At 33.2% G+C, this 27,983-nt stretch overlaps 3 protein-coding genes across 3 annotated transcripts; 2 read left to right on the top strand and 1 right to left on the bottom strand.

Moving 5' to 3' along the window:
* The first annotated feature begins 14,908 nt into the window (after window positions 1-14,908).
* LOC133181140 (neuronal PAS domain-containing protein 3-like) lies at window positions 14,909-20,522 on the top strand. Its single transcript, XM_061315680.1, has 9 exons — window positions 14,909-15,026; window positions 15,884-15,987; window positions 17,080-17,169; window positions 18,121-18,219; window positions 18,415-18,501; window positions 18,603-18,796; window positions 18,902-19,008; window positions 19,089-19,230; window positions 19,314-20,522. Exons 1-9 carry the CDS (start codon window positions 14,909-14,911, stop codon window positions 20,500-20,502), a joined length of 2,130 nt encoding a protein of 709 aa, XP_061171664.1. The 3' UTR covers window positions 20,503-20,522.
* Window positions 15,143-17,009, bottom strand: LOC133181246 (AP-5 complex subunit sigma-1-like). The gene is made up of 2 exons (XM_061315782.1): window positions 16,843-17,009; window positions 15,143-16,643 (listed from the first exon to the last, which is right to left on the bottom strand). The coding sequence occupies exons 1-2, from the start codon at window positions 16,996-16,998 to the stop codon at window positions 16,221-16,223; spliced, it is 579 nt and encodes a 192-aa protein (XP_061171766.1). The 5' UTR covers window positions 16,999-17,009; the 3' UTR covers window positions 15,143-16,220.
* A 2,169-nt stretch (window positions 20,523-22,691) lies between the features above and the next one.
* Window positions 22,692-25,178, top strand: LOC133181139 (tripartite motif-containing protein 2-like). The gene has a single exon (XM_061315678.1). The coding sequence runs from the start codon at window positions 22,692-22,694 to the stop codon at window positions 25,161-25,163; it is 2,472 nt and encodes an 823-aa protein (XP_061171662.1). The 3' UTR covers window positions 25,164-25,178.
* The last annotated feature ends 2,805 nt before the right edge of the window (window positions 25,179-27,983 follow it).

The following is a 27,983-nucleotide window of genomic DNA, read 5'->3' as shown; positions in this document are numbered from 1 at the left end:
AATTCTAAAATTTTCCATTTGAATTTTGTATTCTATACTTTCCATTTGTATTGTAAAAAAATCATTTGTATTGTATAATTTGTGTTTGTATTCTTTATTTTCCAGTTGCATTTCTTATTTATATTGTATAATTTTTTCATTTGTATGCGATAATTTTTCATTTGCATTTAATCCGAGGGAATGTATATTTGTTTCGTAACGAAGGAGTTTTAATCTGTATCGTGTTGAAAACAAGCGAAATGTTTCGGGTGCTCAACAAAAACTGGGCTTTATTTGTGTTCATGTAGGAGGCGTTCATTTGATTCTCAAAGGGGAAAGGGGGGGGTGGCAGATTTAGTAAATCAAATTATTTATTTTCATGCTCTCGCAGGGCAGAATATTTATTTCCAAGATGACCAGGGACGAGAAGAAGAAAATCTGCCCAAACCCGAAAACTCCGTTTCGTGGGGGGAGCGGGGGAGGGGGTGTTAGGTACCACCAGTAAAGGTCAATTTATTTGTTTTCTTCCCAGTGAATATTTCTGAGGACAGATTATTTATTTGCCAGTTCCCCCTTTTCAGAATCTAATGGCCGTCTCTTAACATACCCGCAAAAATATGTACATGTACATGTAGGAGTCCAGTTTGCTTTGAACACCCTGAACATTTCGCTCGTTTTCAACACGATACAGCCTAAAACTTGACCAATGAATTTCCTTCGTATCGAAACAAATAAACAATCCTCGGATCCAATACGAATAAAAAATTATCGCATACAAATAAGGAATTATACTATATATGCAAATAAGAAATTATGCAATGTAAATAGAAATTATATAATACAAATAAAAAATTATACAATTGAAATGGAATGCAGAATACAAATGGAAAATTATAGAATACAAATAGAAAATTATAGAATACAAATAAAAATTATACTGTTCAAATGAAAAATTAAACAGTTTTGGTTTTATTTTGAAAAACAAGTATAGAAAAACTCAAGACGCATTGTAAACATGAAACTTTTTTTTAAAAATGCTTCAAATCCTGGTGCAACTTTTTCTCTTCCATTATTATAAAGTAAAAATCAGTAGTGCTACCGTCTCATTGAGACATCTGTTTAATTAAACATTTGCATCTGGAAAGTGTAGACTGAAGCATCTTGAAACTAGAAGCTGAAATTGGCACACTGATTTTATTCTACGCATGTAAAAGTTACATTTATTGTTGTGTGTCTCTAATTATAATAAGTTTTAGCACTAGTGATTCAAGTCTCGGAAGAACTTACGAGGATCGTACGCGTTCAATAAATAATGCAATAGGTCATCTAAATGTAAGAAAAGTACGTAGTACATAATCTAAACTTTTTCAATCCCTCAAAGCATTCCCTGTTATCCTTTACACGTGTCTTAAGTCTTTGTACCCATGGCCAGAAAACCTCAGCACACTCATCTTTAGGGATGTCCCAAAGACACTGATGAATATCAATCTTCGTTTGATTGTTTTCATGCGTTTTTGGAATAAAAAGATCTTACAATGGCTGATATCTAGCGAAAATGAGGGATGGCAAAGCTCTGTAAACTTTCTTTTCTTCAGAATTTTATTTATTTCTCTGTGCTTATTTGCAGCAGCGTTGCCAATTGCAAGAAAATTACCCTCGGGGCGGTATTTGGACTTCCTTTGCAAGAAATCTGTTTACCTTTCCTCAGTGCAATTTGAACATAAAATTTACCATTGATAGTCCTTCCTTTGGGTGTATCTGCATGTTTTACTTGACCGCTTGAAAAAAATGAAAACTAACAAAAATGCTTGGAGCCTTTGTTTCTCTTTACAATATATGATAAAAAGGACAGCTTTTTCTTTGATTCCACATTTTATTATTCATCTTCCTTTTTGGCTATAAAAAGTGCACCCATGTTTCGTCATCCATCATTCAAATTTAACAAATCTTCTATTTTGTTAAAATATTTGTTTTTATATACATGTAGACCGTTGGCACATTTAATGCGTGTTTTCTCTTAGGTCATTTTAAGAAAACACGGCTCCTATCTGATAGAATTATAATTATATTCATTAATTTCCGTTGCCAGAATTCTATAAAATATCGTGATGTTGAAATACTTAGTGTCTTAGCAATGTCCTCGATGTAAATCTGACATTTTCAGATATCATGTTGCACATAGCATCGATAAGTTTTGGTGTCCCTACAAATTTCCATCAACCAGTTCTTTTATTTTTTAATTCTCCTTTTTACTTTTGAATTTCTGAATCAATCTGAAAACTATACAGCGTTAAAGGCTATTCTTTCCACATATAAAGATCATATCTTTAATATGAGTTCTGCGATTTATGTAAAGAAGCACAGTTTTCACATACGCTCTCATTTTCATATTCTCGGTAGAGATCATTTTAAACAGTTTTCAGCTCGGTGTAGTGACCATGCTTTCTTTAAAAGTGAATTTCTTTGCGAGGACAATAGGAAAAATCATGGAGTTTTCTGTGATTAGGAGCTCTTTGATTGAACGTTTCAACTGTGAAAAAATGGAATTTAAAAATAGATCTACATTTACTATGATATACTGTTTGTTGCATTATTTATTGAACGACCCTCGTATGCGATTGTAAGATGTCCGTCGTCTGTCCTTCTTTATGTCTTTCTGTAAACATTTTTTTTCAAATTTAGACCAAAATGATTGAATTTGGGCCACATCATTGTGTTTTGAGTTCTTGTGCTTATTATTTTCTTTTAGTATTTGCTCATATGTATAACACTGGTCATGATTAATCATATCTTTCTTACATGCATATAATACTGTATTGTTATTGTTAAGGGGTTCACGCCAATATATTTAATGGCACTTTCGTCAATAAATTGAGAAATTAGAAGTTCAAACCAGCAGAGCTACAGTATCATCAGGGACTTCTGTCTTTTTTAAAAAAATAATATATTTATTTTAGGAATGTTATATTTCAGAGAAATCTCTATTCCACATGTGTTGATTTTAACTCACGAGTCTTGTATATGAATTTAATTTTTTAGCTGATAAAAACAATTTTAAAAAGAACTGAGTCTCTGTGTAGATGATACAGACAAGGAATTGATCTTTTACGTCGGTTGCGGTCGATCATGATCACGATTGATTCCAATCGAGTATTCCAAGCTTGAGGCGATAGGCTGTGCTTTATTTTTATTTATTTATTTATTTATTATTCATTTTTTTTTATTATTATTATTTTGCAATGTTTCCTAAATTTTTATGCGATTGTCAAGCCCTGCATATTGTGACAGGTTTTCTTTTTATCACTATTATAACTTAAGGTTGAAAAGGATTAAATATGCATCTGATATTTTAGCTTTCTGGTCATTTCTATGAAAAGATGTTGGATTAATCTTCAACAAAGAGCATATTCATAGCTTAAATAAGCATGGTTTACCCTATTCGGCTTTAAGACATTGTTAAAAACAGGAAGCGATTTAAATATTTCAAGAAGAAGCATAAATATTTACCTCATCACAAATCTGACTCAGTGAGCATCGTGGCCCGTGGGCCTTTTGTTAACTTTGCTATCTACAAAATATTATTACATGATTGTAAGATTAATTCCATGAGCTTTCAAGATTTAAAGATTGTACATATGTATAGGTATTATTCATTTTCACCGACCGGGCGATAATACTTCTACGAAATTTGGATGAAATATTATTGGATTTTCCATTGAAACGTAACATATTTTGCAAAAGGACTTCTTGAAGAAATTAACTACACGACATTTCAATTTTTAGATCCCTACAGTTATAAATCTCTCTTAAAATTAATCTTATATGAAAAATAAATGACTCTCGGCAACTCTTTGAGGTTGTATTTACACGTTTGAATGTCTTGTTTGGATGCAAAGTTTGACAATTCTCTCGTGATTAATGGTTGTTTGAAATTTTATTATAACAGAATTTGCCCCTAAACATCTGCAAAATTGCTATCTTCTGTTCATATTGAATTGAAGGGTCACTCAAAGTCAATGTCTGTCTGTCTAAAATGTTGTCTGATTCTGCTCGACTCAGGAAAAAGATCTTCCTAGTAGGTCACGTGACAGCTCCATGTCGTCTACTGACAATGAAAGTACAGTGTACATAAGTTAAATTCAGAGAATTGCATACCTACAGCTTTATTAAACCTAGCATCGACTGAATGATCTGAAGTCATTCCCCTCTCTAAACGTTAAAAACAAAGATAGCAACAACTGAAAGCTTTTGTGTTTTAACTTCTCAAGCTTTCTAATAACAAAAATGAAAATTTGCTGGTAAAATTCTTTTTAATAAAAAAATCGTTCATTGAAGAAGTTTTCCTATATTTTTTTCCCTGAGAAGATAGGAGGGGTTGTTGCATCATATAGAAGTCCCATCTTGGAGGGCGGCTTTCCATGGTGCCAGAGTCATTTATATTGATTTGTCAACAGCCGAGGACCTCTTCAGACAATCCGAGAGATTCCGAATTGACGTGTACTTAAAATCTTATCGGAATGGAGCCACTCACTCAAAAATGATGGAATATACTGTCTCAAAGAATGAACTGTGTTAATAAAAATAAAAATTAACTTTAAAAAAGAAATATTCTACCCCACTACCTGAAGGTACAAATTAAAATAATGGTTAAAATCTGTTGATTTTCTCCTAAAAATACTTTTATTTTTGTAATAAAAAAATAATAAGATTAAGATCGTTTAAAAAAAAAATATTTTTAACTTTTATAAACCTGCTTTATAGGTGGGGTTTTTCCTTTTTGTCAAACACTTCCTTCAGATTAAATCATGATTATAAACATTTGTCTTTACTTCGGAGAAATTTTAAATACACAGAAGGAAAAACAAAAACATATTTTGGAAATCTGTGAAAGGAATTCTTTTTATGAAAACATTCAGTGCGTGTTATTTTCAAATAGCATACCTTTGGGATAAAAATAAGCCTATATAAAATATTTCTGTATTCAAAGATTTTTTATTCCATAATACTGAGCAGTTTATTAACAGACGTATATCTTTTTCTTTAATGAACCAACAATGTAAAAAATGTTAATTGTTTAGAAAAATTTCGGAAGTATTTGCCGGCAATTATGAGATAAGTTTGGATGAGAAACAACCAAACAAGACACAAATATTTATCTAGTGTTTCTTAACTGTTTGGATATTTAAGTTACGGCACGCGAATTCACCCCAATGTGTACAAAAAAGCTTTTGTTTTGATATTTATTTGGGTCTAAAGATTAATTTTTAAGGAAGTAAATGGGTGAATAATTTTCAGAATATTTTTCAAAACAACTTTATGATACACTACCAATAAGTATGTCATGATATAAATTGCCCTCGAAATACAAAAATATCTCTTACATGTACATTCGGTCAGGATCTTTCCTTTGGCATTGTTTGTGCATCTTAGTAACTGTTGACCAAGCTTCCAAGCAAACTCTGTTCCAAGAACTCTGATGTCGGTCCATGTGCGGTATAGATCAAAATACAAAAAGATCCTTTGTTTACAGCTTATCACCTTTGTCATCCGCTGTCAAAACAATGTGATTACAGAGTAGTGATACAAAAAAAACGGGTACCTGTAGGTCGGGAAATAGCATGTGAGATGACGTAGATGTCAAAATTATAATTTAAAAATAATCAACTTCCTAGAAAAAATTTAAAAAAAAAACACCTTTGAATGAAAAAAATACATACATGTAAGTTTAATGAACATAATTTAATAAACAGTTTAAATTATAATATATGAATTTATATTTACAAAGTAAAACAATGCAAGATCTTTGTTTTATAAGCTATCGCAATCATTAAAAAAAGTGGAGGAAATTAGATTATTTTGCATGATTAGATTGTTTTTGTACGATGAATTCTAAGTAACACTCCGTTACTTTTGTTAATAAAGAGTTATATCAGTTTCACACGTGTAATTCCAGTCAGAGCAACAAATTCCTACTTTCAGCGAAAAAAATCAAATATGATATACAGTATAATGCAATTGGACATGTACCGTCGGAGACTTGAAAAAGTCGATGTCTTGTTTTCAAATTTTACCATTGGAGAAATTCAGATTTGACGTAACAGTTTTTCGAATTCTGATTGGTCACTTTCATCACCTACATTCCGCCGTCCCATCTTGATCAGATCTATCTGAATACCTAACCTTTATAGGTTTTTCGTGTTTAAAAATAAGATTATTGGACAAATAAACACACACTTTTAAGGGGATTAAGATAACAGTTATTTGCGACGAGATTCAGGTACTAAGATGGAAAGCCAGCTAATATTCGAGTTACATGATGTAAGTCCAGCGAAGTGGTAAAAGTCATTGTTGCAAATTAGGAATCAAGAACAATATGGACAAAGCAACCGCTTCAACGAAACCCGGAAATATTTCATCTTCAAAAATTGATCCAAGGTAAAATTAATTTTAATTTGTTCACTGCTTATCCCTATTTATCTTTTAATCTAGTTTGTTTGGTGTTTGTTTGTTTTTGTGTGTGTTTTGTTTTTTTGTTCGTTTGTTTTCTTATATGGGAAGAATTTTCCTTTTCACAGGCAAATTGAGTAAAAGTTATCATTTGATAAGGAGAATCTAAGCTTTTTTACTGATGTCAAAGGTTTGTTGATATATTCAGCAATATATTACGCTTTGTAAAATATATGTTAAAATTAATGATATGCATGGTTGGATTTTTATAAGTTTGAATTGTACTCTTTTAAATACATTTTACATGTATTAACTGTGAATGTGAAGCAATACATTAATATCAATTAAACATACTATCGTAAACATTTCGTATCCAATACTTGATAAAAATTTTACTAACACAGAAAATAGTGACAAATTTTTATTTTAAGCGATATTAAGCTTCGAGAAAACTTAACCTTTTTTATTTACTAGTATTTATTTATTTATTTACTTTTGGATTGGTGGATAGGGGCTTCTGAAATTACAATAATGTAATTGTCTAAAATAATTGGAATAAACTCATTATAAAGATGAACCTTTAAGGCTAATAAATACTTCTGTATCATTGAACTCAATTGATATAAAGTTTTTTTTTTTCTGCATTTGATTTTCAGAGGTAGCAATTCCAACAAATGAAGAATATTCTGTTCAAGAGTGAATCTTTACAGATTGATAAAATTGCATTCCACAACTTAAATTCAATAATTCTTCTTCTAAGATTTTTTTTCCTTTTTTATTATTATTTTTTTAAATTTATTTATTTATTCATTTTTGTATTTTATTTATCTTTCTGTTTATTTTAAAAGATGCGTTTCACTTCCACTTCATTAGATTTATTTCTAAACAGTACAAAATAGTAGTTGAATGAAAAAAATATGGTGCATGAAGATTGAAACACTGAGGGCAAAACTGTATAGATGTACATGTACATATACTGTACTACTTTTACACAAAGTTAGAAAACTCCTTCCATCTTTAACATTCTTCAAGAAGGAACCTATCGAGTAGTAAATGCTAAAAACATAAATTCAGAAACGCAATATTGAACGACCTACTTTAAAAAAATTTTTACAGAAATCATTTTTTAAAGTAAATTATAAAATTATGTAAATATTAATGGTCATGCACTACTGCAGATCAAGAAAACTTAACATTTTTAAAAGCTATGGAAAAAACATTGAATATTATCAGAAATCCAACTACACATCTTTTATTGTACTATAGTTATTTATGTTATCTTGAACTAGTTTTCTTTCTTTTTATATAATATTTTAAAAGATATATTTATTCAATATTTGTTATTTTTGAAAAAAAGAAATCTTATTAATTTCTTTGTTCCAGCTGCACGATATACCCCCCCTTTTCTCTCCCTCTCCATATAAGGGTTGATATGTTAATTGTTGGTGAAATGAATCTGTTAAAATAACATTTTGTTAATTGTCCCTTTTTCAAAATTGAAATCAATTAAATCACTTAGCAACCATCTTTTATCATTATTACACAATTTATTTGATTTATAAATTTTTATGAGCGAATATTTTTTTTTTAAATACATCAAGATGGATATTGTTGTGAGGTCAAGGTCATTCTTTCGTTCTCATTGTCCAAAAAATTGGAGTCCAATAATGATACATGTCTTTAAAAATATAAACAGAGATTGTCCTTTTTGTTCATTGATCGGATGGACTCTTCTAGGTATCATCTCAACATAAAAAATGTACATGTATGTTCATTTGTGTACGATATCAAAAATGACTTAGAGTCCTATAGACAAATTATATAGGAACATTTGTAACAGGTAGTCCAATATGTTAAAAAAAATACATCAAATGAAATTTTCTTAGTAAGATCTACATAGCTCATACAGTTCAACACCAAAAAATATATTGTTTTCGATTCTCACAGGACTCAAGAAGTATCAAAATATTTCATATAGAACAAATACATGTAGAAGTGTACATGAACTGATATACTTATATTGACTATAGATTAAACAATCCCGAAACATTGCTGCAAAATGATAGAATGTCTTTCCGAAAAAAAAATTTTTCTTTTTTTTTTTAAATATGTAGTAACTCCCATGATTGGATTTTATTTAAGGCAAAGAGTTGTGTTTGTTTCCCCCCAAACATTTTTGAGAGGATACACAAAGCAAAACGAATTGTAAAAACAATACCGCATCCAATCAAAAACATGAGAGATTTCGTTATGTTTTTTCGACTTATAATGATTTTTAACCCTCTGCCATATTCTAAATATTGAATTAACTTGATAAAAGCAAAATTGAAAACAAAATATTTATCATTAATAATATTGATAACAATTAAATTGCTAATTGCCATTTAGAATTCTGTATTTTTCCCCATGTTTACAAATGTTTACCCTAGTCCTGTATTTCCTCTTATGACATTATGTGGCCTAGCTTATAATACAAATTGTAGGTTACAAAAAAAAATCCCAAACTAATATCCATCCACTAGATAAAGGGGTACATCAAAAAGTGTTTGTTTTCCAAGATGTAAAATTTAAAATGAAAGAAAACGTTAAAATAGATCAAATATAAGATTAACAAATACCATCGATTTATTTTCAATTAGATAGCAAATTGATACGTAGTAGGTTACTATCAGAAAATCCCTCAAGGAAGGAATTTAACCATCTTGTTTCAAAAGAAAAGGTAAATACACCAGGTTTCAGAACAAACAATAATAAACTGAAGAGACGAACTTGGGGGTCGTATTCTAGACAAGTTATTCATGGCACCAGGTCTTCATTGGGCATTGAAATCATTTCTGCCTAATGCCCCGCATTTTCATATTATCCAATGCTAGATTTAAAATCCACTTTTATGTGTTAACATTATTATAATTAGTAATGTGGAACATATTATAAGACTTCAGATCATGATGTCTATTTACTATAATACTGAAGACGCTGGAACTTACGAAAACTTTGTTCCTGCATGAGAATCGGTTAAACGATTTCCAAACACTATCAAAAAGAGCACCATGCGGTGTAAGCATGCATTTCCATCGAAACAAAAACATGAAAAAAGATATATATTTTCCACATAGTTTTCACTGAGTTTTTAGGAACATGGCGACAATTATAATTTCAGTTTAAAACACATATATTTCTTACTATGCCGGAGTCAAACCATCGCATGAAACCAGAAACAAACAAAAACGTTGTTGTCTTCAATTTACCATGAATCTGAAATAAAAGAGACTAATTGTGACTTGCCTATATATACAGGTCGTGTGTTGATTTTGGTCGCACGTTTTGTGAAGAAAGAGCTAGTTCGTGCTCTGAGTTTACACAATCCTTACAGTAGAGCACACGAATTGTCCGCCATTACTGTGCGTCTAACTCTTGAAGACACTTCAACTCTCTTAAAAATTGTAAAGGGATGTTTATTCTATAGATCTATTGTAATACGATACACCCAAATCTGGTTGTATTTAAGGAATATCGACAAAGAAACTCTTTGTTTAGTGTCTGACTTCTTGAGCAATCTTGTACACGAACTTGCTGTGCTTCTCTTCTGTCCAACACACGATCCTGCTTTCCTCAACTCGATCGTGTTACTTGCAGGAATTATAGATCATTTAAATAATGTTTGCAACACGAACTGTTCATTTGTTCCAAATATATCTTGCTTTCTCCCCAACCAAAAACCATCAATGTACAAGTAAATATTGATAGATCTATATGATAATCATTCTTTAACTTCGTATTATGGTTTCCCTTTCCCAACTAAGTTTCTACTTATGGAAAATTATTTAAAATACATAGCACAATTTATTTTCTCTCAGAGCAGAATTCAAAATATTTGATAGGTCCTAAATGGGCTTCCATACATCTTCTTATGCTACAAAAATGTGAATTAAAATTTCGCAGTCCTTACAGACAGGTTGATTGACAATGCGAGAAATCTTTTATCGAACACGATGAATCGTACAAAAACCAAAAAGAAAACAGAACTATGTTCAGCATAAAAAGAATGTGAAAGGCATTTAATTTCTTTGAGATGTTCTTGTACAGAAACATGTCTATATCATTCAAATTGTACAGGGATTCAATTTGTAAGGTTGGATATATGTTTACTAGTATATCGTCAAATCTTATACTGTATATGAAAAGGATTCTAAATTATTCAATTTTTTATGTCCATTTAAAATCTACAAATAAAAACTGAGAGGGGTTCAAATTCCGATATGTCTTCTCTGCATATGGACTGGGGTACATGCCATATATTTCAGCCTACATGTAATTTCCAAAAAAATTAATAAATAAATAAAATTTAAAAAAAAAAAAAAAAAGAACAAAAACAAACAAATTAAATAAAATTAAGAAAAAAAAAAAAACGGCGCCAGTGCATGGTTGAATAGAAAACATAGCATTATACAACTTACAACAAAGCTCTTGAATCTAGTATTATCAACACATATTGAAATTTCTTCAGCAGAGTCAATTTTGAATCCAAAATTAGTTAATAAGACCAGATTTCTACAGAAAGACAAGCGTTTTGATATGAATAAACACATATTATAAGATGCATTAAAATTCCTTCGCATCTTGAAATTTTATTCAAATATGTGAAGAATTATGTGTCATGGTTATCTTTGTCATGGTCAATTCTTACATACCAAACATCACTGAAATAAATGGGAAATTCTGATGAAGTGTTATTCTAGTGATGACTAAACACATTTCTCTCTCTACCCCTGCTAAGACAAATTGGTAGACGCGGGTACTTCAATCCCCGCGCTATCCAATGTCTCCGCGATGCTCATGCCAATTTCTTATTAGGAATATATAAACAGGGCTCCATCCACGCAGTTTGTTAAAATGTTTTGACAATTTGTTTGACAAACATGGGTTTCATGTGTCAATTATTATAAAACTGATAAAATGTGCTCTCCAAGATAAAATAGAAACAAGCTCAGACTCGCTAATCGGGTCTTAATGAAAAAGTATATGACTCACATTTCAAAAATATGTTGTTTATATTTTTAAGATATTAAATAAATCAGAAATAAGCTTTTTACAAAGTTCAAAGGTTTTCAAATTTGCTTTTAAAAAATTCAAGCGCAAGGTAAACTAGCAGGTGACAGATTTGAAATGTTCAACTAAAATATTCCTTAGATGCACAATTCCTCTCAATATTGTACATAAACACTTAATATTTGCATTGCAATTATGAAATGGACAGATACTCGCGAGATGAACGGTTTAAAAATAGGATGATGTACGCATAAATATTTATCATGTCATCATATATAAGCATATAATATAAAACATAATTTTGGTTTGATTATTGTAGTTTTAAATCCAAGCGCTACCGGGACAAACTGAGAACAGAAATCAAGGCTCTAGAGTGTTTGATACCCGTAGACAGATCGTCACTTCACCGGAAGTTAGACAGCCAGACAGTTTTTCGTCTTGTCATCTCCTTTCTTAGAATAAAACTCCTTTTTAAAGGTTTGTACATGTATATAACTCTTATTCTGTCCTATAATTATTGAACACTTCATCTCAGTAGGTACTGTATTTACTGTACTGCCTCATCGTCATACGTACTGTATGAAATATAAAGATCACAAGTAACAATCAAGCTCAAAAGTCCACCTGAACAATACAAATTGGAGCACAGCAGACCTCTAAAAACATCAGAGGTGGGATCAGGTGCCATGGAGGAATAAAAATCCCCTGTTGACCGGTCACAGAAACCCGCCGTGTGCTCCTTGTCATGATCGGGCAAACGGAAAAATATGTAGTCAAATGATGAAAATATTGGTCTACCAATTTGTATGTAAAACGTCAGTCAACATTCGACTTAACCATAGATTGTACATGTATTTGCTAAGAAGATCATTGTATCATATATATATATAATTTGCGAAATGTTGACTTTAAACGAGACTCTTGATATCCTTGTACCATCAACTTATTTATCAATAGCTTGCCTCGTTTTAGAAATTGTTCGTACGTAGAACATGCTCTTGCGTATCAAATTAACTGGGAGACATAAACTCCATATGTAGGTGAGAATGGTATATTGCTACATGAATAAGGGAAGTTGTCGATCGAAAAGTTGAAGTTATCACGTTTATCATAAAGTTTTGTTGTGTGTTTGTCATTAATGTCTTTCTCTAATAAAATAGCGAAATACGAAACAGATGTGTCAGACTCTGTGGTGTCTTTTTTCGAGTTTAAAGGGATATATCGAATCAACGTAAGAATGAAAATAAATATTGTTAATTGATAAAACGTCGTCGATATCTCAAAATGTGATATATTGAAGGCCACAGCTAGTTACTTTTTGAATCTTTTAATTTATTTATTTATTTATTTTAATAAATTCTGCTTCATATGAATACAAAAATAGGTCTGCTTATAACGGGGCGCAATTGGTATTTCATGGGAAACCCAACAGATTGTTGAAAGACTACATAGATATTGTCTATCAGAAACTAAAGCATGCATCTTTTTAATATCAACTTCAGAGTACATGTACGAGTACTTGTGTATACAATCAGGGGTGTTTTTTTTTAAGCAATATGAGCTGCATTTTTGAGAATTTTATTTTGCTTTAAAATGTGCTGTTTTGATGTAATTTTAACCTTCATGATCAATTAGACTAAAATAAAGTATTATATTGTTTCAGAAGAAAAAATTCTGTACAATGGAATGTAAAATCAATAACGTACATGACGACTATAACGTAATTTTGCTTCCATCAAAGCTTATAAATAGTTCTTCCATCGCAGAAATGAACAACAGAAGTTTATAAACGTTCTTTGTTTCTGCCACTGAATTAGTAATTACAATTTTGCAACAAAAATTTCCGACCTCAAAAGTTGCAGCTCATATTGTTTAAACAAACGACAAGGTAAGTTTTAAATTTGCGAACTTCATTTTTATTCAAAAAACAGTTATGATGTCAAAAAGCCTGGCCTTTAATTTCTTTACTGCTTCATCTTAGTTAATCCTGTATTTATTGTCTCACCCTAGTAACTACTATATTTACTACCAACCACATCTTAGTATATACTGTATTTACTGACTTGTCTTGGTAAATACTGTATTTACTGACTTGTCTTGGTAAATACTGTATTTACTGACGTGTCTTAGTAAATACTGTATTTACTGACTTGTCTTGGTAAATACTGTATTTACTGACTTGTCTTGGTAAATACTGTATTTACTGACAATCAAATCTTATAAATGCTATTTTACTGCCTCATCCTAGTACTGTATTTACTACCTCGTCATAATACATACGGTGTTTACTGCCACGAGGTATACTGTTAATGGATGAACTATCACACACGTACAAGAATTTATTATGAATATACCATATTTTAAAACATTTCATTCTTTATTTAACATTAAAATTGACATGTATTCGGGAATATACCGGTAAAATACGTTTGATAAAAATGAAGATTTTTCCTAAATAAAAAAAGGAAAAGCAGAACTATTAATACTCCTCAAAACATTCTTTTTCAAATTGAAAGGTAAATTCATCGAAATAAAAGAGTCATCTCAAAGTATTTCATTATTTTCTAGCTCTTACTCTGTTGAGAATGGTCCTTTCCCTTTTTCAAAAAATGGGGGGAAAGGATATTTTTCTTTGTTGCTCTGAATCTGGAGAGGAATTCGGTTTCATAGAAGTACATTTGTACTTCGTACAAAACATGCATCTTCTCGTAAGAATGAGCAATAACTAAACATATTTTAAAATATTTGTTTAAATTTTCGCTATCAAATTCTGTAAACCGCTGAATGGTTAAATAAATAATCCAGGGAAACCCACTTGAATTGGATTTGTAAATACACAAATCAAATAAGGGCAGTTAATGCCAGACTGATCGGTCATTATGGCAGCTGACACACCCAGACAACTTCAGGATTACTAGTCACATACACTCTAATCGAGGGGCGCTGACTCATTAAAGACTCCTGGGTACCCACAGAAAGAGCCAAGTATGACAGTCATTTCTGTAGCCTCATTCATCTTCCTTAGCCTATTTACCCAAGTACATTGTATATTTTTAGTTTTCGTTCATTTGGTAAAAAGGGGGAAGGATGGGCGTCTTTGATACCGGTACCCAATGAATCGTACAGAGATATAAAAAAATTTGAGGGGTCTTGCATTATGTCTTCAATTGATTTCAGCAATTAATTAATATACTTAGTTTTCTTTATGGATGAAACATATTATTGAAAGTTATAGTAATGTAAATTATGCTATCTAAAGATTGAATACTTTACGAGGATATCGCACAGTGAGGTGCCGTCGTCCCGTTGACCATTTATGACTGGATGACACGACAAGACACCAAGAAGTGTCGTCTGTCTTAGATGGCTAAACAGTTTTCAATTCCACTTTAACTCTATTGACGGGGAAATTTATCGGTGACGCTATCACCTGATGACAGCATCACGGCGCGTCTACAAACCACCGCGGTCAGGCACGGGACGACCGGTTCCGGAACGGGGAATTCGCACCCCTCAACAACCTGCGATGAACGATAGGGAAGAAGCTTGGGGTATTTTAATGTTGAAATGTTTGTCCAACACTCCAAGCAGTTTGTCCAAAATCTAAGCACAGTTCCTAATCTCCTTTATCAAATATTGTGCCTTGTTTTTCATAAATTAAATAGCAGAGCTTTATAGGAATTTATTGATCAATTTGTGTCTGATTCGGGTATTATTTGCAGTGCAATTCTTCGAACTTTTCAAGCCGTACTCCATCTTCTATTTTGCTTCAAACAATTGTTTTCTTTGAACTGAGAAAAGATATTTACCAAAACTTGAAATATAAATCTTCCGTTTACTTCTCACGTGTCTAACTGATCCAGAATAACCTCGCGCTGCATAATGAAAAAGTTTCCACTAAACAAAGAAATATTTTGCAAAACATATCTTTTCCCAGTATAGCAAACTTAAAAGGGTTCTTGAAAAAATCAATTTCTAGACTGTACACAGGATTTAAATGGTATAAGCACATGGTCGATAAGCAGATGTTCTCATTAATTATTCTTACATTTAAGCTATAAAAATATTCTTGTGTTCCATGACCTTCTAAATTAAATTTAAATCTTGAAACAAAGGAAAAATTACATAAACATAAAAGTTGTGACAAATTTGATATATTATTGAATGACTATAGAGAACTACAGTTCAGTTTATAAGATAATTTGTGATGAGGAAGCATGGTGACAATTTCAAACAGAAATCAGTTTGAACACGGCATTTTCTCCCTCTATAACTCCGTATTTTTTCAGAATCAAAAAGAATATAAAGTTGCAAATGCATATAAGGTGAAATAAGTTCATTCATAGTTTATCAACATCATTATGTTAAGTGAAATAATTTTCATATGTATTTGTATACATTTTAACAGCATACGAAAAAATCACCCCTTCACTACAAAATGGGGAACTAGGCGGTAATGAAGAAAGACATCAGGTTGTGGAAGAATTCTTCTGTGGCAGAAATATATTTCAGGTATATGCAATATATCAATATATCTATTTTTTTTATTTATAAAAATCAAAACTAAGATGTCAAATTAACAGTTTCTTTTTACACTGAAAACTTAAGTGGCTGGGTATATTAAAAAAAAATTACCATGGTGAACTTATTGGATATCAAGTTTACACACTTATTTTTCAAACAACCCGTTTAATGAAATATATAGATTTGAAATACTATCTAACAACTCAGATTAGATAATAAATTCATGATAACTTCATCAAACTTTCAACATCTTTTTCTAATTGTCTGACAACACGATGGTTCATAAAAAGCAGGTTCCCGTTTGGCAAAAACCGATTGAGAATAAGGGCAATTTTGTCACTCTTCAGTCTCGCTTCCGAGGGTTGATTCAAAACTCGTACATGCTCCTGAATAAACCTTATAAGAATTTTCAAAACGTTTTCTGCAAGAAGTCTGTTTTCCGATTTTTCACACACAAGTGTAAATCCAGTGTTTCCTGCTCCTAACCAGAGAGCGATTCTCTCTACTGAGAAAGGATTACCCTCCGGGAGTCTAACACAGCCAAACTCAAAGTCGGGGAGTGTGTCGTCGTTTCCCATGCGTTGAATATCATCCTCTACAGTCCGTGATAGAACGGCCTTTCGAAACTGGTACTCTGAGTGAACCTAAATCATTTAATATTTAGTTAATAATCATTAGTACTTGTTTGTACATATGTCAATAGTATAAATGATAATTATTCATTAAAAATGAACAACAGCAAAACCTAATTGTAGACTCTTCATCATCTGTTCATAGTGAAGGTACAATCCATTTTTCTTTGCACCAGAAAGGGGGAGGGGCACGTGTATTTATATTGTTTACCTCGTTAGCTATCAATTGAATATCGTTCCTTCTCCTATTCTTGTGAGTTGTATCATCATTTTCTTCAGTGTATGTAATATCCTGTCCATAAACATTATGATAAAGGACACGACACGGCCCAGGCAGAAGTGTGTGGATAACAAACGCATAGACCATCTTTATTTACATCGGAAATGCTATAGTCGTATGTAAAATTAGAACAAAGTATAGAATATTTATTTCCGAGATTATTTTCAGATACTTGATGGTTTTGTTCTGGCCGCGTCAACTGATGGGACTCTGTTATATGCTTCAGATAATGTCCTACAGTATCTAGGATTTAATCAGGTAAGTCTTATGTAATTTATCTGATTTAATTAATATCAAACATGTACTGAACAGCCAGAGTGAGGAATGCATTGAAAAAATATTATGAAAGATAAGGTGCTAAAAATCAAAAACAAACAGAAAGCGGGGTCTCTTCTTAAGAATTTTCTTAACCAAAAGTAGTCTCTTTTTTATATCTAGCGATAAAAAAAATGTTGCATAGTGGTTAATTTCAATTTATGTTATTTCTCTGTATACCTGTCGCCTTTGCTGGAAATATTTATATTCGATCTTAATATATCTTAAAAAATATTTACTAGATTCTCCGCTCTTATGATGGAGTAAAGGCATTTATTATTTTGAATGGTAAAATAGTTTAACCTGTGCACTGAATAAAAGATTAACATTAAACGTTAAAACATTAAAAGTGATATTTATTCACTGTGGAAATAGAAATATCAAAAGTGCGGCAAAACTTGAGATTTCCAGCCCTTCATAAAGAGTGCTATACAGAACACACTTCCCGTTATAAGATGTAAAGGTAAATAAACCATCCTAACACAGATAAAACTGCCAAAGTTTGTCCAAATTGTTGTAATTAGGGCCTATTTCAATAGCTAAATATTGCGTCTCACAACCGCTGTTATGACGTCATATCTTATGATAAAATACGAAAAGGTAGGAGTAAAAAAAAACCAAGAAAATTCAATGTTCTGTGGTTGGATATGAAATTATTTCACTCCTGAAATATGAATTTTCAAAAATGTTTTTACTCGTGCTTCGCACTCGTAGAACATATATAAAAATCTTGACCCACTCATGAAATAATTTTCATACATTGAATACCCTCGTTGATATATAACTTAATTTAACAAATACGATGCAAAATTCCTATGAATTTATCCCAGAGAAAACATTACCATCTCTTAATTCCATGCTATTCATGCGTATAAGTAATTTTTATACGTTCAGGTGGATTTGATGCATCGTTGTCTGTACGGCATTGTACATCCAGATGATCACGACAATATGAAAAATGTTTTAGAGCGACACATCACTTCCGTTACACAGGTGAATAAAGTGTTTTATATTGCCGATTTCAAATACTCGCTTCACATGTACATTCACATACCCGGTAATATTTTTTTTCAAGAAAGAATAACCAGGGACCTATATATTATACTACTATATAGGTCCCTGGAATAACTGAAACTTTCAAGAATAACTCAGTGCTGTATAATATCATGAATAAAGTTTTATTATTAGATTTCAGATAATTTCCAGTCAAAGACTGTGAATATATCATTTGTTTGTCGAATGAAGTGTTTTAATGGTACTTCTGCTGGTTACCTGGTAAGATCTTCTAAATTCCTTCAGAACCCCTAAAGTGTCGATTTTACTATCTTTCTTAACCTTCAGTAGCCTAATGGATGATTGTTTTTCCTTTCTTAAAGAAAATTCACTGCTCTGGGAAAATTGAAGATATTCCGGAATTTTCACTGAAAAATAGTCGAAACCAGCCTCACATCATGCTGCTCTTCTGTCAGCCATTTATGTTGACCGGAAACGACCTCACTAATGACGTCAAACAAAATGTCTTCTGGAGTAAGCATGATATGGACCTTACCATTCGAGAACTGGATAAGAAGTATGATGATTCTACACAAGTTGCAATCGTTTTATTATTCCCGATGTCCTGTTCATAAATAAACATTAAAATGATTGGGAATGTTTTTATTTTTATTCTATAAAGAGCATCCGACATAATTGGATACAACGCTGATGAACTTAATGAGGTCACACTCTACAAATATGTCCACCCTGAAGACCTTGTGACTTTTGCTGCTTGTCACAAAACATGTACGTAAGGATAGTGTAATTTTTTTTATTCTAATATAATGTTAATGTATTACTTGTGTTAATAAGAACCATTCTTTCAGTAATGGATAGCACCGAGGTACAAACGATGTACTTCCGCATCGAGACTCGGAATGGGAAGTGGGTTTGGCTGCACAGCAGGGGAAAGGTCATCAGCAAAAATTCCAAGAAATTTTCCATCGTGTTCACGCACTGTCCCGTCAGGTAAACGGATGCTTTTTTAATGTTTTTTTTTTTTTAGATCAAAAACAATTATTTTCTAATAAAGTGTTTATTTCTTGTTGTAGAGTGGAGGACAGTACATTTTTACAGCAAGAAACAGCACTTCGTCACCGATACGCCATAGGCGACCTTCAATTCTTTCTACAAAATGGCCACTATAGTAATGGTGGCCATAGATCCGACCCCGAAAACCACAATGAAGACATTCATGGGATGCAGAAAGTCAGTAACTTCTGCACTCCACATATGGGATTTACTGAAGACGTGTCACTCTCTTTTTATACACCACTGGTAACCTGTCCATCAAGCTGGCATATGATGTCAGACCGTCATTCCCCAGTGTTGCCCTCCACGCATGTTGCACACAAAATCACACAACGTGAAAAGCAACTGCAGTTTCAGGAATTCAAGCGACGACAACAGATAGAGAAGACTGTGATAAAATCCGAGTACAGTATGTACAACCCAGTGCAAAACTCTTGCCAGCAGTATGTTGCATCATCTGTCGATTCTTTTACGACCTTTAAACCATGCAGTAACGGAACTCAAATGATAAAGGCGGAACCACAGGAAAATTTTTACACAACCTGTGGTCATACGATGAACTACCCCAACAGCATGTTATTCAACCCTATGGAACAAACCCCTCAGCAACAATGGAATGCAGCAGTGCCGCCAAATTATTCCGCTGGGCCACCCAATGTTAACGTTTATAATTTTCCTCCTTCGCCGCCATATTCTCCCCAAAAAGTAGCAAATTATTCTTTCAACCAACATATTTATCCCCAACAGGGTCACAACCCAACGAATTTAACATGTGTTCATCAACCAATGCAAACCTTGCCAGATCAGTTCGACAGAAGCCAAAATAGTGCTGGATTTGCTAATTACCATAATCTACCTATAAGTCATGTGCAAAACCAGTATTTTTCGAACGGATGCGTGAAACCGGATAGAGGAGTCAAGTTTTCCGTCCGATGCAATGCATCCGAACAAAATTCACATTTCTCTCCTCAAGGGAGTAATTTTGGAGTTTTTCAAAATGCAAGTAACATTGCTATCACAACCATTGCAGGGCCATCCTGTGCCATGCCTCATAGATTTTGTCCTGACGAAAGAGTGGAATACGATATCGAGGCCTCTATTCACATGAAAATCGTGGAAAATCCACGAAACAGACGAGGTACGCATCAAAAAGGCGATGTTGATCTTCCGTCCATAGGGAGTTTCTTGGAATATTTGAATGACTCTTAGCCTATGATTCTTAAGGTTGCAGCCGTCCATGTGTTGACTAATTTATCATGTACTGACATTAGAAATTACTTGTGTACATGTACATATCGTATTTAAAGTTTATTTCTAGACAGGTCTTGAAATACATAATGATCGAAGTAAGACCTCGATAGCTACATTTTTATTTTGTTACAAAGTACATTTCAACTTGAAGCACTGTATGTAATGTAATAATTTGGTAGGTTCGAATTTTTGGGCTTAAGCGCTGTCTTTGTGTTCCTGAAGAAAGTCATTCGTTAGTTTTCAAATGTAATTCTGAATCATGGTTGTTCCAAATGGCCACGTAGCTTACTTTTGTGCTGAATTTTGAATGTCGAAATAAAAACAAAACTTTGTGGAACATGTCTTTGTCGATCGTCTGCAAATGGGCGCCATGTTGAAGTTCAGACACTAGAAACAGATAGAGAAGTAGTTTATCGTTACACTCTGTCATGCGTCTGACAAAAAGAATGAAGTGTCCCAGGCGAGGACAATCCCCCGCTCTGAGAAAAAAACCTTCCTCAGTTCAAAAAGTTCATGAAAAGTTATATTTTTCAAAAATTGTTTTGTCATTCGATCTTTTACACATTTGCTTCATTTATATTTTTGAATAACTTATGATAAATAATTCATTTTTCACTAGTGCTTTCAAGATATGTGAAAAGAAAAAAAAGCTTTAGACATGATTCGAACTCCCTCCAAAGCCTTAACCACTATGCTACGACGTCTTCTTGTCATCGATGTGTGTCAATGTGCTATAGATAAACGAATTTGTTGAAACATATATTTTTTTCAGAAATGTTTTCGTATAGAATGAGTTCAGACTCCATTTTTTTTAAAACATAAAATAAAATTTTACATTTACTTTTCCGTCATTCAAACGTTAGTGTAGAATGGAGACTTTACCCATTCATATTCAAAAATCATTTTTATGGCTCCAATATACCCATTTCCCAACCCATAACCATTTTCTTAACTGTCAACTTAAAAAAAATTATCAATCAATAAGTCATTTAATAAAATAAATGCATCAAATGTGTTGAAGATTACATAAATGACAACATAAATTTTAGAATTTTAGAAAAATACAATTTTTCCGTAAACTTTGAAAATTGAGAAATATATTGTCTCAGAGCGGGGGATTGTCCTCGCCGTGTACTCCCTCTTTCTTTAGCAGTCGTAATTTTCCCTTTCAATAATTTATCTCTAAGGCGAATTTTGTTTAATACAATTAAACGAAAACAACAAATATTTTTTTTGTAAAACCGCATTTCAACTTTTCAAACGTTGATTTGTATACATTGCTCTATATGGACAGTTGAAATTTCTTAACCTACTAGTATTTACATGTAAAATTGGGGGTGGGGTGGACCTTTTTAAACATAAGGATTCATACAATATGTAACACAAAGAAACAAATAAAATTGATGCCTGGAGATATATATATATATATATATATATATATATATATATATATATATATATATATATATATATATATATATATATATATATTGACTGATTTGAACAGAGATTACTAGAATAATGAATCCCTAAAATATTATGAAATTGTAAGTTTTCGTTGGTATTTAAATATGCAACTTTGTGCCATATTCTTTATAAACCTACACAAATATTTCCGCACATTATTAAAATTATTATAACATTATACAAAATTTCGACTTACTCTGGCAAACATTATACAACTTATTTAAAGAAAAAAAATCTATTTAATTTATTGCTGATTTCTGAAAAAAAAATGTGTTATTTATCCTTAAACAAGTAACATATAGGAAAACGATTCTTTTAAATGCACATTTCGTGGTGTTTTTTTTTAAGTACATGTATAGATCATGGGTAAAACTAAAGGACCAAATGTCGATCATAATAAGACATTTAAGAAACGATCTGGTTGTTCGACCTGTCAACATAGACATCTATACAATCATTTCACAATGCAGTACCTGCTGAATTTAAAGAGGGCTTTGTTTTTCTCGTATCTTCTGTCGACAGATAATATTTTATCATTAAAATCTTTCTCTCTATGTACATGAAACAAAAAATGCCATAGTACGTCAATACTTATGTAACAAGATACTTTTTTTGAAGAAATAACATTCTCGATGTAGTGGAAAGCTGCACGCACTCGTAAATCATAGACTGGAGTGATTATGTCTGGTACGGTCAGCGTTGAGGTCCAAGATTCCAAACCGCCAGATCAAGTCATCAAAGGAGAAGGGTCTTTTGATCGAGAAAAAGAAAGTCAACACGGTCAAGACGATGGACCTAAATCAAATGCTGGGTTACAAGAGTTGACTTTACCCAGTGTGGGCAAGAAGAAAGAAGATGGACGAAATAAATCAACGTTGAGTAACACGAAGTCTGAAAAGGGGAATGACTCGGAAAAGTCTCTGAAACCCGAGGAAAAAATTGGATCTAAACTGTCCTTAAAGCTGAGTAACAATGCATCTGAAAAGAGTAACAACATATTAAAACCCAACGGCAACCAAACAGTGCTTGATGTAGGTATAGATAAAGGGAATGGAGACTCAAACACCGGTGACACCCAAATGAGAGAGGATAAGAAACAAATTAAGAAGGACAAGGAGCAAATTAGTGCAAAAATTCGCCCGCCTCAACCAGAGCGAAACTACCGTCAGTATCTTCCAGAGAGCGAGGAAGACATTTATAAGTATGATGGAGACATAACAATCTGTCCGATTTGCAAAAAGGAGTTTTCCATACCAAAGTATCTTCCATGTTTGCATACGTTTTGTGAAAGTTGCATTGGGGATTACTTCCGGAAAAGTCAAGGAAATGCAAAATCGTTTCGTATCCGCTGCCCAGTTTGTAAAGAATTTCAACCTGGAAGAAGATCAACTGTTCCTCCTAAAGAAGTCGCTCATTTACTGCCGACCAATCACTTTATTTTGAATATTGTCGCTAGAAGGAATATAAAGAAGTGCATTCCCTGCGCAAAAGATGGAAAAACGACAACATCAGAATTCTGGTGTTATTTTTGCACGGAGTCCCTCTGTAATGATCATGCTGCCTACCACAACAACCTGACCTCACGTGATGTTCACCGAGTTAGAAGCATCAAGGACGTTTCCAACGACGTCGATTCAGCGTACTCGCCAGGATTCTGTGAAGTTCACTCTCTTCAGAAACTTAAGTTTTACTGTGAGGACCATGATGTCGCGGTTTGTGACACATGCAGGAAAAACTATCATCGTGAATGTCCGGGTTTGGTCACTGCCGATTCTGAAGCAGAGGAACTTCGAAAGAGCGAATACGCACAAGAATTAAAAGATAAACTGCAAGATTTGGAAAAGAAATCTGTGGACATGCTAGACAAACTAGGCGAAAATCTATCCGATCTGTTAAGTTATCGCAAAAACGATGAGGATGCTATCACAGCCTTGAGGATGAGAGTTTCAAACCATTTCAATAATTTGGAAAAGAAACTAATGGATGAGTTGACTCTGAAACAGAAAGAGAAAGAGTTCGAAATTCAAACTGAGATCGGAATCTTTGAGAAGAAGAGAGAAACGCTTTTATTTTACCAGAGTCTGCTTGAGCTATTACTGAACGAAGGAATAGGGGTGCAATTATTTATTGAGCTGCCAGGTATAGGACAGCAGTCTAACATTTTAGCAGAGAAAATGCACCACAGAACATTAATCATGCAAAATAGTTCAATTCACGTTGAATTTAATGACATCATCGTTCAACTGGATTCCATGGGGAGCGTTGTCGAAATGCACACCAAGATCAAACCAGAAGTTCCGTACGTACCAGGCTCTGGTAGTTGGAGAAAACTGGAACTACAATCTCCTCAGCCAACACCTAGGTCGGAAGCTCTTCACATGAAGTTAAAACAAGGATTTCTTGTCATTAGGTTTCAGAGTAGCACAATCACCGGTGCCACAGTAATCGAAGGGCGCTTGGTCTTGGCTGACTATATCAGCCGCGAAATTCGGGCCTACTATGACAATGGAAATCGTGATAACTCGCTCAATATTCACCATTTACAAGGGAATCCTTGGGATCTTGTAGAAGTTCCTACTGACCGAGATGGCTACTCTCTGGTAATAACCTTTCCACAACAGCGAAAGATAGTGCTCCTTCAGTGGGACAATGCTGTAGTTTTTCAACAGCTCCACTTGACGAAGCATGAATGTTATGGCATCACCAACGTTGGAAACATTGTCATTGTGGCTTGCTTAAAACATTTGGAGATTTGGATAGTTGAAGACGATCTAACAATGAAAAGAAAATCAATACTTCATGTGACTGGAGAGAAAGTTCAAACCGTTCATCCAGCGGATCAAAACCGGATATATTACTCCGATTCCTGCAACAACGGTTCATTTTATTGCATTACCAATGCTGGGGCAATCGTGTTCCAGTACGACCATCCGGAGTTGACGTTTCCGAGGGGCATTGCCACCGACAGGGATGGCAATATTTATGTCGCTGGGTACAAATCTAACAACATCCATAAACTCTCTCCTGAGGGAGAACTCAAACAGCTGATTGTACCACATGTGCAGCTGTTTTATCGTCCTCGAGTGCTGGTTGAAAACGTAGGGTCCATATTCGTTGTTTATGGAAAGCATAAAGTTTTGGAGTTATCATAGTGAATTATATATAAATTTATTCAAATTATTGACTGGATTGGAGGGATAACATTCTTCTTTTTCAATGGACTTTTGAGCTTGATTACTGTTCGTTATCTCCATATTTCATGCATTTTGATGGTCTCAATCAAAGCATGTTTCTATAGATCTTTTATGTTTGTTTGTATGTTGTTTAACGTCCCTCTCTCGAATTTTTCACTCATATGGAGACGGCACCACTTGCCGGTGGAGAGCTGCAAATTTTGTCCTATACTCGGCACTTACGGCCATTGAGCAGTGAGGGTTCTTTTTCGTGCCAGCACCTACTGCGACACGGGACCTCGGTTTATACGGTCTCATCCGAAAGACCGGTCTCCACGTCCACAATGGGATTCGAACCCGCGACGTAAGGATCAACTCCTTACTCCGCGACTCTAGAGCAGACGCTCTAACCACTGCGCCACGCGGACGACTAGATCTTTTATGTATCTGTGGAACACTTTTATATACATGTAACTTGCTGAATCTCGCATATTTGAGAATTACCGATGCAAATTAAATCAGGGTTGTGGATAACCACTCGCCCACTCGCAAATGCGAGTAAAATTTGCGGTGGGCGACTAGATATTAAAAATCTGGTCGCCCACATGGCGAACGATTTTTTCACTGGAACATACTCACATTTCAGTTTTATTTTATGTACTTTCAGTTTTTTTAAGAAAACGCTCTACTAACTTAGATTATTTGTGTTGCGTACAAGCATATTACTCAAACATGTACGTGACTGAGATCAAACATGGCGATTTACCGAAGCGGTTAAATCTCCGTTAAATCTGATGATACGAGAGCAAATGTTTGAGATTGTTCTAATAGAAATATTGTAACAATCAGCTATGGTTGTCACACTCGCCATTCGACTAGTTATTCACAGATAGATGCCCCTTGTTAAACCATAGACGCTTCAGTTGTATAAGTTAAGGTTAAATACTACAAAATGTAATGAACATATTATCGGATCAAAGTTTTTAGAAAAGAGAAAACGTGACGAAAATCCATATTCTGCGAACATATAGATACTACAAAAAAAATAGGATTTTTGTGTTCTTATTTTTAATTTACATATAATGTGGGCCCGTGGATCACATTGTGGGCCCGTAAAATTTGAAAAGTTAGGAGTCCACATGGCCCCTAAGGTTTCAAAAGTTAACCACAACCCTGTAAATGTGGCCTAAAATACCGTCATAGCGGTTCAATACCTCAGAACTGGTCCAAGATTATATTATTTTTGGACCACTCAGTAAAAACACTGGAAATATTCGACTTCCTTGTATAGAAACAATTTTAAAGGTATATCAGTTTTTTTTATTTGTAATGGACTATTATCTGAATTACGGTTTTCTGTAAACATAAGTATACTCATATTTAAGAATCAATTGTACATTAGCTAGAAAAAAAATGCTGTTCAAGAAGTAACTCTTCTGGATCAATTCCTCTATTCAAAACCTTACTAAATGAGTATGATGATTTTTTTTTCTTTGTTTTTCAGTAATGCATTACCTTATAAGTACGTTGTATTTAAAAAGATTTGACAATTTTAGAGGAGTGATAACTGAAGATTACTTCAGTCATACTACAGCTACTTCAGCTAAACTACGTGACATTATCATATGAGGCACCTTTTCATGGAATATATCTCCATCCCCCTTTCTCCATCAATTATTTTGAGGTTTAAACAATAATCCTCGAAAACATGAAAGCCATCATTTAAACTGTAACAAGAAATACTTATGATTTAAAAATGAAAGAAAAAGTGAGCAAGCTCACATACCTCACGCTCCCCCAAAACTTGACAATGCAACACATAATATTTACATCTACTGAATATTATCTTCTTTATTTCTTAAGAAGACCATTGCCGTTCATCAGTCCGTAACCACCACTAAGCATATTTCTGGAGCAGTGGCTGTTCCATCAATAAAACGGACAATTAATGACGTGCATATCAATAAATCACTATTTCATCTTCTTGATTATATTTTGAATGAATATTTGCACAGATATAAATATAAACAATTAAATGCCTTTCTTTCTTTGTCAGTACGAGAATTAATGTTGCAGCTATTGCTTACGCGGGTTATGCACTTTTTCTGCAACAGCTGCAACATTAATTCCCGTACTAACAACCAAAGAAAGCATTTTATTGTTTAAATGAATGGCAAGGTGCACTTTAAATACACAGTACATGTATAATTCAAAAAGGGGCATTACTTTAAAAAAAAAAAAACATCACATCAAAACTTCTTGCATATAAGGACATTCAAATCTTTGTATGTTACAAATTTAATTGAGCTGAAGTTTCTAGATAAATAATGAAATCAAAATTTCTTAGTATGTATATATACAAATCTACACATTACGTCTGAAATACCTACAAAGTTTCATGAAATTCAGTGCAGGAGATATGCTGACAAACTGTTATTTAAATTTCTCATGCAGTGATTTCGATTTGTTAATGACTGCAAGTCCATGTCCAACGTATGACAATTTACACATTAAAATAATTGATGGAAACAAAATTATGATGTAGTCAAATAAATTTGTTTATATACTGTACTTATGAAATTATTTAAGACAAAGCACTAATTTGAAAGGGGGGGGGGGGGTGTTGAGAACTTTTTGTGTACTTCTATCATAGATTTTGTGTGTGTGTGTTGATTCCAGTGGATTTCCTTATTACCTAGCTGGAAATTTTCTTCAATTATAGCGAAGCCTCTAATTAAGAGCAAAAATAAGGAATCGGAATTTCCTGGCAATATGCACATCTGCACACTGTGTCCTAAA

The sequence above is a fragment of the Saccostrea echinata genome, unplaced genomic scaffold (genome assembly GCF_033153115.1).
Source record: "Saccostrea echinata isolate AGI-Se365-2 ecotype Australia unplaced genomic scaffold, CSIRO_AGI_Sech_v1 ptg000008l, whole genome shotgun sequence".
NCBI lineage: Eukaryota > Metazoa > Mollusca > Bivalvia > Ostreida > Ostreidae > Saccostrea > Saccostrea echinata.
Note: the sequence above shows the minus strand (reverse complement) of the source record. Positions and strands in the feature narration are given on the sequence as shown.

Excerpts from the sequence above, each read along its gene's own strand:
- LOC133181140 (XM_061315680.1), top strand. The coding sequence starts at position 14,909 with ATGACAGCATCACGGCGCGTCTACAAACCACCGCGGTCAGGCACGGGA. Across the intron at positions 15,988-17,079 it reads GTGGCAGAAATATATTTCAG|ATACTTGATGGTTTTGTTCT; the intron begins GTATATGCAATA and ends GATTATTTTCAG. Across the intron at positions 19,009-19,088 it reads TGCTGCTTGTCACAAAACAT|TAATGGATAGCACCGAGGTA; the intron begins GTACGTAAGGAT and ends CCATTCTTTCAG.
- LOC133181139 (XM_061315678.1), top strand. The coding sequence starts at position 22,692 with ATGTCTGGTACGGTCAGCGTTGAGGTCCAAGATTCCAAACCGCCAGAT.
- LOC133181246 (XM_061315782.1), bottom strand. The coding sequence starts at position 16,998 with ATGGTCTATGCGTTTGTTATCCACACACTTCTGCCTGGGCCGTGTCGT. Across the intron at positions 16,644-16,842 it reads TTCAATTGATAGCTAACGAG|GTTCACTCAGAGTACCAGTT; the intron begins GTAAACAATATA and ends TAAATGATTTAG.